This window comes from Oncorhynchus mykiss, chromosome 24 (assembly GCF_057628025.1).
Source record: "Oncorhynchus mykiss isolate SJ-2025 chromosome 24, ASM5762802v1, whole genome shotgun sequence".
NCBI classification, from domain to species: domain Eukaryota; kingdom Metazoa; phylum Chordata; class Actinopteri; order Salmoniformes; family Salmonidae; genus Oncorhynchus; species Oncorhynchus mykiss.
In genome coordinates, this window is record NC_143045.1 from 26305736 (window position 1) to 26316311 (window position 10576).

General features: G+C 40.7%; 1 protein-coding gene across 1 annotated transcript; it reads right to left on the reverse strand.

The window, feature by feature from the left end:
- Positions 1-606: 606 nt before the first annotated feature.
- Positions 607-5094, reverse strand: LOC110504068 (small ribosomal subunit protein mS23). Its single transcript, XM_021582887.3, has 5 exons — positions 4878-5094; positions 4387-4566; positions 4208-4285; positions 3883-4006; positions 607-3731 (listed from the first exon to the last, which is right to left on the reverse strand). The coding sequence occupies exons 1-5, from the start codon at positions 4919-4921 to the stop codon at positions 3594-3596; spliced, it is 564 nt and encodes a 187-aa protein (XP_021438562.3). The 5' UTR covers positions 4922-5094; the 3' UTR covers positions 607-3593.
- Between the last annotated feature and the right edge of the window lie 5482 nt (positions 5095-10576).

Here is a 10576-nt window from a genome sequence, read left to right on the forward strand (position 1 = left end):
AGCCCAAATCAATTGCTCTTCCAGGTAAAACTACACATCAGGAGAAAAAATGTAAAACTTTCATCCAAGCTCGAGGGATTTTTCCTAGCATAGGCTAGGCTGTTTAAGGTGGAAAATGATTGTATGATAAGGACATCATAATGGCTACTGGGTATGCAGGATATCAAATTGAAAAATAAAACATGACATAAAAAAAAATTCAAACTCCCTCACCCACTGTGACTGACAAGCCTGGCTTTATTGTAAGCAATAGAAAGGCAAAAACAATTAAGGCTCTTTCAGACACTGACTGTATAATGCCAAAGAGATTAGATATCTTTGTGACAGCACTGCCATAGAGCAGGAAGACAAAGACAGAGTGGGATAAAGAATTGAAGAGAAAGACATTTCCATTTCGATCCATTTATGAATATGGAAAATGTTAAATACAGACATTGAATAGCTTACTGAATGTTCTATTGTATATAGGCTATGGTGCAGTATGTACATTGACTATATGCATTCTACAGCCTCTTACAAACCTGAATTAAAACACAATCAGTTATATATTTTACTGATCTACACAACCTAGGCTACCCAACATTAAGGAGAAAATACTTTTACATATTTAATTAATTCAGTTTTATTTTCTATCACTGACCATATTGACAACCAGCCAGGTGTACATATACACATAATATACAAATACACAGAACTGCCCTAACATTTTTCACATACAGAATTCACCCTTAAATGCTGTTGTTGGCATCTAGTCTCTCCTCCACAGCCCAAAAACGGTGCTTCTTTAGAAATCTATGCCAGAAGCGGAAATGTTATCCACGCTCACACTCCAGTGACAGAGAGAATGGCATTTTGATCAATTAAATTCCAGCCCATGCTCAATTGGAATCATTTGTATCCAGAGATCCTTGCCAGGAGTCTGGCAGGAAAAAAGTTAATTACCTGCCTGAAAATACACTTTGAAAGAAATAGAGAAATCTTGGGGGTGCTGCCAAGAAGTCATTTACGCAGACAGTGTTTCTCCAGTTTTTAAAGGCCTCCATCGTAAAGTTCATTGTATTAATTCCATCTTAAAACGAAGATTGCTCTTCACATTTCTCCACCTGGAACTTACAAACGCAAGCATGCAACACATACAAAAAGCAGAATATTCAGCAGGCTACATGCTCACCCACCCCTCTACAGAAACTATACTTAACAAAAATATAAACGCAACATGTAGTGTCGCTCCCATGTTTCATGAGCTGAAATAAAACAAAAGCACAAAGCTTATTTCTCTCCAATTTTGAGCACAATTTTTTTTTTACATCCCTGTTAATGAGCAATTCTCCTTCGCCTAAGATAATTCATCCACCTGACAGGTGTGGCATATCAAGAAGCTGAACAGCTAAACAGCATGATCATTACAGGTGCACCTTGTACTGGGGGACAATATAAGGCCACTAAAATGTGCAGTTTTGTCACAACACAATGCCACATATGTCTCAAGTTGAGGGAGCATGCAATTGGCATGCTGACTGCAGAAATGTCCAACAGAGCTGTTGCCAGAAAATGTAAGCCTCCAACATCATTTTAGAGAATTCAGCAGTACATCCAACCTGCCTCACAAACACAGACCACGTGCAACCTCGCCTGCCGAGGACCTCCACATCCGGTTTCTTCACCTACGGGATCATCTGAGGAGGGGGTGGGGGTGCTGAGGAGTATTTCCGTGTGTAAAAAAGCCCTTTGTGGGGAAAAACCCATTCTGATTGGCTGGGCCTGGCTCCGAAGTGGCCATTGCCCATTCATGTGAAATCCATAAATTAGGGCCTAATGAATTTATTTCAATTGATTTCTTTCTTTCTATGAACTGTAACAGTAAAATGTTTGAAATAGTTTACATATTTGTTCAGTATATATTATTTAACATTTAAAATAAGATAAAGGAAAACAGTGCAAAATCAACACCTTCAAGGATTGCGTCAAGCCACAGGTTTTGCCAACACACCCCACTGAGTGTCCGTTTCTCCCCTCAGCCTGTGGACACGGCAGACAAAGATTGTTTGTCTCATTCCAAACTTGACTCTCTCCCTCCTCCCCGATTCTTTCCCTCCTCTACATCTCTCCCCAATTCTATCCCTCCCTCCTGTTCATTAGGCCCTCAGACAGTCTTGCCATCCATCCACCAAAGAATTGCTTTCGCTTTGACTATGTGCAGACAATCACCCATTCCATTATGGTGTTGATATTATTTCTCCTCTCTGTGCGAGCGCAGAATAGACTGTGAGACGGACAGTTTTCCCTTTCGATAAACAGAAAGACAGCTGATAATGAGAAACACCGCCAAGGTCATCTTTTTGAAAAGACGATGGAGGAAAGAGAAGGGGGAACTGTGGTACTGTGAAAATGCTCATGGATGCTAGCTTTTTCCAGAGCAAATAACCCCGACCAGTGCTGTTCCACATCAAAGCCACGGCTCTAGATATAAGCCCTCTTTAGATGTATTTTCAAATGGCAGTTGAACTGCAGGGCTGCTAGGTCATATAGTGGATCAATGCCTCTACAAGTGGTGAGAACAGGAAGAATGATGATTATCCTGATTAGAGAAAGGGTAACCTGCAGAAGTTATAATAACCGGTTACTGTTTAATGTTATTCTGGTAGTTTGAGATACGTATTGAAAAATACATATATGCCAAGATTATGTTCAGAACAGGATGCAATGTTGGTGCGGTGCTTATTTGAATTGTGGCAGTAGACGCTAACATAAAATATAGTTTTGTACAGTTTAATTATTAATCATTCAGTGTATAGGTGTTGATGTCAAACCTTTCCTATCTGGTGGAATACCTTCCACAGATGTTACCTTACATTTATTTTAATATGGCACCTGTGATGCTTCTTTACTCACATTCTCATCTCCAGTCGGCTGATGTGGTTATGTGATCAGTGGTATTTCTCTGTGAAGCAATACGGCATTAATATCTCCATTTCATCCCAGATGCTCAGGCAGGCAGGCACTACCGAATTACACTGTCACAGCAGCAAATGGAGAATGCAATATCAACTTTCACTCACAGCCTGCTTGTCTTGCATGAATGTTCTGCAGCGTGATGGAAACATAACAGAGGATGAGCGGCAGAGGAAAAAAGGAAAAGAGGCCTCATTCTAGAATATAGAGTTACTTTACCTATCACTCACAATGCTAATTGATCATCATATCATATCAACAGGGGTGGCCTGTCGTAAGTCTGAAAACAGACTGCAGCGTAACCAGTTGGACGTACAGTGCATGTATGTACACACACAATATACATTTACAGCCTTATGCAGAACATCAATCTTACAAGTTTCCAGCCCAAAAATGTACAATAACTTGGACTCCTACACACCACCACACAAAACCCTGCAGTCAAGACGGACGGTCGTGAAAGCTGCCCAGGCACACCCATAACAAGTAGTCTTTCTTGTTAATCCACATTGTTCAGAAAGTCTGGACTGAGGAGTATGTCTTGTGTTGGACAGATACTGAAAGTCCCCTTTTTAGTCAGTGGAGGTGGATGATTGGTTCCATCTAGGTGAAGAGTGTGGTTGAAGCCATGCTGCAGAGGCCTACTGTGGATTCAATGGTACTTGTGTAGGCTTCTCTTTTCCTGGTGCCCGTGTTCCGCCAGGTGCATCTGCCTGCTGTTCTGCCAGCATGTCTGTCAGCTTCATGCCCAACACTGGATTCCTGGTCTCTGACGCCACCTGCAGGCCAAGCGGCAAAAGTGCAGCCAGTCAGTTTAACAGAAGGTCTCATGATTGTAAGTGATTAGTACATATCTGTCTATACAGTATTTGGGAAAAGGGCAGCCAGCATTACAATTAATAAGTTGTATCATTTGAACAGTCTACTCACCGCAGGAATACCCCTCCTCCTCAACCCCAAGCCCTCAGCAAGGAGAGCCTTCCCAGTCTCCTCAAACAGGGACTGTTTCTCCAGCTCTCCCTGGCTCTCGAACTCTGTGTACTTCTCCACAAACCTACAAAAAGGAAGAAAAAAAAAGAGAAACAAAAACACACGTACTTGTGTGTGTGTGTATCATATATATATATATATATATATATAATTAATCACATTGTTGGTTTGTTAAGTTTTGGGATTCCACATGTCTGTAATGCTGGATCCTAACTACTGCAATTCTATTCTTATGAATTGCAGACTTGTGAAAATTTGCCCATACCTTTGGCATGTTGAAACAAAGCTGGATTTGGAGAGATCAAAAGCTCTGGGCCCTGTTCCATACCCCTCATAAAATGTCCTGGAAGAGAGACTAGTGCTGATCAACAAATTGACATTTCCATTCCTAACAGCTTTTGAATGACAGTAAAAAGTTTAAGGCAAATCGTTTAACTAGCTTACGCTCTGTTTTCATCCTCTCTGTAGAAGATGTCTGGCACAGCCTCTTCTTTCTTCCCATATCTCTTGGCCACTGGTCTGACATAAAGTGGGTCCTTCATGGGTGGAAAGGTCTTGTATACATCATACCAAATGGGCTTGTCAGACTGTTTGACAACTCCAGATCGCATAAGATCTCTGACTCTGAAAAAGAAACCAGTGAGCAATTAGCAAAAATGTAAACAATAGAGCAAATGCATCCCATGCACTCTCAATTTCTCAATTGCAAAGAGCTAGCTAACGTTAGCATTTATTTATGTTATGCTGAACCATAGGCTAGATAACATTGGCTACAAGTAGCAGAAAAGTCACTCAACCATCAAAGAAAATTGTTTCTACCGAACATTAGCTAGATAGCAAACTCTAAAGGGTCTACAAAACTAGATAGCATCCTCCAGTAACCTTGACAACAAAATGATGCTAGCTAACATTAGCAGCATGACATTTGAACCTACCGCGTGAACACGGTCCCGAATTTTTCAAGTCGACTTCCAGCCATAATGGACTTGAATTTAACTACACTATGCGTGTAAAATGCAGCTAGGTATTTATACAGTAAACTCAAAGATCATAGTTAGCAACCACCAACAACAGAGCATATTTTCACCAGCATGGACGACCACCACCTCCGCATGTAGTTTCTGCAGGGACAAACTGCACCGAAAGCGCACTGTAAAAACATGGGCCGGGTTCCAGATCGTCTGCATTTTAAGCGCTGCGGTCACTGGCACTGAACAAGAGGCTTTCAATGAGGCATAAACGACAATCCGTGGCAACCCGTCATTCAGGGCAGGTGGAGCCCCACCTGTTTAGCAAAATTATTATGCCCGTTTTGCATGTTATTTTGGCATTAATACGTGTCACATATCAGTTTGCAAAAAAATATTGTTTATAAAGTCGCATTGAAACAGGGTCTCTTTTTTGCTTTCTTGAGTAAGACAGATCCAAAATGCAGGTGTTTTAGCCCAGCTCAGTGCTTTCTGTGGAGATGGGGCGGCCAGCAGAAAATAGTGTTGGGGTTGGTAATGGTCTCTAGTTGTGCTGTGATTGGCTCAGTGTTCTGTCACTCATGGGGACACTAGTCACTGCAAAATCTACTGTACAAGGAGAGCTCAAAAACTCAAGCCCCATGGGTGCTGCCATATAGTTACATTAGAAGTGCCCATCCAAGAAGGGTCAAGGTCATTGGCAAGAGAATACATTGAAATCATGTTATATCTTGATTGGACTGATCATGTCAACATCATACTTTCAAAATCTTAGCTAGCAAGAAAGCTGTCTTCATCATGAATCAAGTCGGCAATCTACTGGCAAATCATTTTCAATCCTTGTGAAGAGAAATTATGAAAATAGATGACAGATAAAACGTATCGGTGCTCATCGGCCATTGGACATAAACATTACACAACAAGTTGGAAATCTCAAATTCAACAATGAGTGATTTTGAAGGAATCAGTGGCTAACTGCAACCACTTGCCTGCTATTCAGTGGAGTGGGTGTGTGGTCCAAGTCTATGTTTAAGGGTCTCTTTTCCAAGCTTAAATGGATAAACATTCAACATTGGCCATGCTTTCAATCCAGCATGACTTTTGCCACGTTCAAAACAACTGGAAACTTAGAACGGGGAAATATCAGACTTCAGTGAGGTCAAGACAACTGGGAAATCTGAAAAAAACAAGCTCCGACCGGGCAAATACGTTTTGAACGGTCATCCAACTTGGAATTCCAAGTCGGGAACCTGGGCCTCTTTCTAGAACTCTGACCTGAAGATCACTGACGTCATGATTCAACCGTGTTTTTTTCAGAGTTCCCAGTTGTCTTGAAAGCACCACAAATCTAGAGAACGCCAGACTTGATGACAGAGTTTGATGACAAAATTTGTCTATGAAGGACTGCCGCACCACATTCCTGTTCAAGTGAACACAGCACAAGGTGAGTACAAAAATGTATTGTATGCTGCTGGATAAATGATGTAATATGACAGGGAGATATGTATACTGTAGCTAAGACAGTAATACGAAGTGTATGTTGTGAAGTAAGCTGTTAGTAGCCCACGTGTTTCGCCCTAATAATTTAGTCCTTTTTCCCCTCATAATTCAGCCTACTGTTCTGACTTGGTGTACAGGGAGTTTTACTGTAAGAATGGCCCATGTTCTGTTTCTGGCACTGTACATTTCAAAAGTGCTGAACAAATAGTTATATTGACTACGTACGTCCTAAGCTCTCTCCTTAGTGTCAATGTAAATTACAGATTGCCTCTTATCCGCTCATCGTCCCCTTTTTCCATAGTTTGTACATTTCATTGTCAGTAGAAACCACATTTGCTTAAGCAAGTCAGCCATATCAGCTTTGTTTTTTTAAAGGTAGTAAATGAGGCTGAATGAACTGTTTCGCTGCCAGACAAGGCTCTGCTGATAGTAGCAGTGGTAATATGTTGGGACTGCTTTCGGGACTGCTGTTGGGACAGCTTAATGTAGGCCCTAACAGTTTGTGGGCACCGTTTGACACCGTTAGAGTACAATTAATGTATTGTTTAGTGTTGTGTTGTGTAGTGGATTTGCTGACATGCATTTAAAAAAAAAAAAGAGTTTGCCCCACCAAGATTTACAGAGCATTCGGAAAATATTCAGACCCTTTGACTTTTTCCACATTTTGTTACGTTACAGCCTCATTCTAACATGTATTACATCTTCCCACACTACCCCACAATGATAAAGCAAAAACATTTTTTTTAAAACATTTTGATAATTTATATTAACATTTACATAAGTATTCAGACCCTTTACTCAGTACTTAAATGAAGCACCTTTGGCAGCGAATACAGCCTCGAGTCTTCTTGGGTATGATGCTACAAGTTTGGCACACATGTATTTGGGGAGTTTCTCCCATTCTTCTCTGCAGATTCTCTCAAACTCTGTCTGTTTGGATGGGTGTCAAGAAAATGTTGTTCTCATGTTCATTTTCCAATGCAATTAATACACTCTGTCGGTTTCTAAGATGTTAATACAACATCCTCATCGTCTAACAATGGGTCAAGTTACCACCTTCTGAATTCTCAGATGGGTCATGGTGTATTTAGGAACATTGCTCCCACAATAAGACAGCTCAGACCAATCAGCACTCCTGTAAAGCCCCACCCTTTCCCGGAGAACATATCCTCAGCTAGAGGCTAGCCCACACTTTCACTTCTATGAACAGGGATGACAAGACTGGGTCAGGGAATCTTCGTTAGAGAGAAAACCCCCAAACCTTATTGGTTTCGGTTCTCCTCCTAACACTGTGATTGTTCGACAGTGTCAGGGTGTCTTACCCTCCTGCAATGTGTGATATGCACCCAGGTAGCTCCTTCAGCTATTCTCAGCTATCCTGGCTGTCACCAGGAGTACTTGGCCCCTTCCAACGGGGCTGCTTCCCGTCTATTCTCCTCAGGGACTGGATTGAGTGAATCACCTTCCCCTGTAATTCACTTGTAGTGCATAAAATCCTGGACATACAGGTTTGGTTAACAAACAGTTTCTCATTTGTTCTATCTGATTATATCTTCAACTTCTATGCCTACTTGTTAGCTAGATTATTATTCTTTTTTTATTTGTTTATTATCCAATAGGCCACAAAGTGTCCTATCCTAGGCCCCCCTAGGCCCTGTCCTATCCTAGGCCACTACTACCCAACAACTACCCTTTGATACCTGGCTCTGCCCAGGTAACAACCTTGCCGCATCTCTAAACAATGACTTAGGTAAGATTAGTAAATGATCCTTATGTCTGACATTATCATGTAGGAACGCCCCTTTCGTTCTCCACATGTCCAATTCTCCCTTGGGCGTCCGTTCATGTCTATCCTGTATCAATTCTCTATCAAGTGTCTTATCTACTTTAAGAGTTATCTGTGCTGCTTTGTATGTTCTTAGATGTATATGTGCTTGTCTATTTAAACAGTAACCTTTCTCTCCTTTCTTATTTCACAGGCACTAGTCAATGCTACTCTTTCGACCTGATTGTGCAGAATAATTTCTGGGCAATGTTTCCATGTTTAACACCTTAGTTCCTGAAACCAACTAAGCTTTCATTCCCCTTTTTACTCCAAAATTTAAACGTACCATGCACTTCGCTAAATTTATAACGTATGTCAGTCAATCCATAAGAATAATAACATTTCAATGGGCACAACTCTATCGTAATTATCTCTTCGTTATTATTTAGAATTCATTAGATTTAGGTAATTGTCTCTTCTATGATTCAGCATTTTGAATACGACTCCATTCCCAATACGTTATTCCAGAGGGCTATTTAGGCAAGACAGCGTATTCCAACGACATCGCCCCGCTATTATTTAGAATGGATTGGTCTTTCAATTTAACCTAAACAAGCTATTAAAACGTTCAGTTTCTATCCTAAACAAACACTAACTTACCGTATCTCTCCCGGCAAAACATATCAGCATTTGAATTATAATCAGAATAGATTTTAGTCTATCGGTGCCAAGGTTGAGATACGAACCCTAGTCTCCCGAGTTGTAGGCAAAAGTTTTACTGCTGAACCACCAACGCCATTGAAATGATTGAGAAAAAAATAGCCTGTTATTTAACCCTCGACCTGCTGTTTCCCTTGACTATCTACACCTTTCTTTTGACTGTCTCTATATACTTTTACACAAATATAATCTTTATAGAACAAAAGGAACATTTGTTGTGTAACTGGGAGTCTCGTGAGTGAAAACATCCGAAGATCATCAGAGGTAAACGATTAATTTGATTGCTTTTCTGATTTTCGTGACCAAGCTACCTGATGCTAAGTGTACTTAATGTTTTATCGTGCGATCGATACATTTACTCAAACGCTTGGATTGCTTTCGCTGTAAAGCATAATTTCAAAATCTGACACGACAGCTGGATTAACAAAGGGCTAAGCTGTGTTTTCCTATATTGCACTTGTGAGTTCATGAATATAAATATTTATAGTAATATTTATTGAATGTAGCGCTATGCTATTCAGCGATTGTTGATGACACTTATCCCATTAGTGGGATTGCAGCCATAACAAGTTAATGTGTGTTTCTCCTTTCTGGAAACGTTATCTATAGAGTTGAATGTCGATCGGACATTAGGTCTCACCCGGACAACTACAAGCTATTACCCAGGGGTCGTAAATCCCTAGTTAACCTCCTATTTCATGTTGCGTCAGAGGACTTTTAAAGTTAACATCTCGTATCTCACTCCGCTATATTAGGCTTCCCTCACCTCCTTTTTGAACACTATCCATGTGTTGAATAGGTTTAAGTTATCCTGTCAGTTACTGTTTGTACAAAACGACCGTCCTATCTAACAACACCTATTTAGTATCCCTGCTTAATCTCGGGTATTCGGACCTCTGTTATTAAGTTTAGTTTTATTTATGGCAGTGCACCTTACCTCAGGTCATCGCGGACTTACTTGCTTGCTTGTCTACAAAGTAGAATTCCTGTGTGAATCTGTTTGGAATACTCAAGCTCCTATTATTGATAAATTATAAGCATTTTAGAACATCAAATCAAAGATATCTTCAATTATTCCCCCCAAATCCGAGAATAAAGACTACTGACCTTGTCTTGCAGACTGGGAAAATCAATGTAGGTTGGATCTCATCACCATCTCTGTCATGTACCAGTTCACCACCGGCCTGAAATAAACCCTCAATTCAGAGCTCAGGTCTTTGTCTTACGGATCCTAGATCACCCGTGCACGGTTTTCAGCAGTTCCTTGGGACGACAGAGGCAGATTTTGAGATCCGGCTCGAAGGACCAATTGTCAAGAGAATTTTGTTCTCATGTTCATTTTCCAATGCAATTAATACACTCTGTCTGTTTCTAAGAATTTGTAAGGTTCTTATTTAAATTAAACGGACAGAGATCAGTCAGCTTAGCCAATAGCGTTTATTCTCGAGAGCTCTGCTCATAATACCATGTTCATTGGTTTATATACTTCACATTTCGTCATAAAGTTACCCTCCTCCTCTCAGATACAATGGCAATATAGTTCACAAGCCTTCTCACATTGTCTGCCACCTGTTAAACAATCTACTACAAGCCCAAGGTCTCTTCCCTCCCTGGGTGGGGACAGAATGTCCTGTAAGAAACACAGTATTCTAGCCGGTTTGACGATAGCTCCATTTGTTTC

Coding starts and splice junctions, on each gene's coding strand:
- LOC110504068 (XM_021582887.3), bottom strand. CDS start 4,921: ATGGCTGGAAGTCGACTTGAAAAATTCGGGACCGTGTTCACGCG. Junction 4,286..4,386: donor AGAGAGGATGAAAACAGAGC/GTAAGCTAGTTA, acceptor TCTCTCTTCCAG/GACATTTTATGAGGGGTATG. Junction 3,732..3,882: donor GGAGGAGGGGTATTCCTGCG/GTGAGTAGACTG, acceptor CTTGGCCTGCAG/GTGGCGTCAGAGACCAGGAA.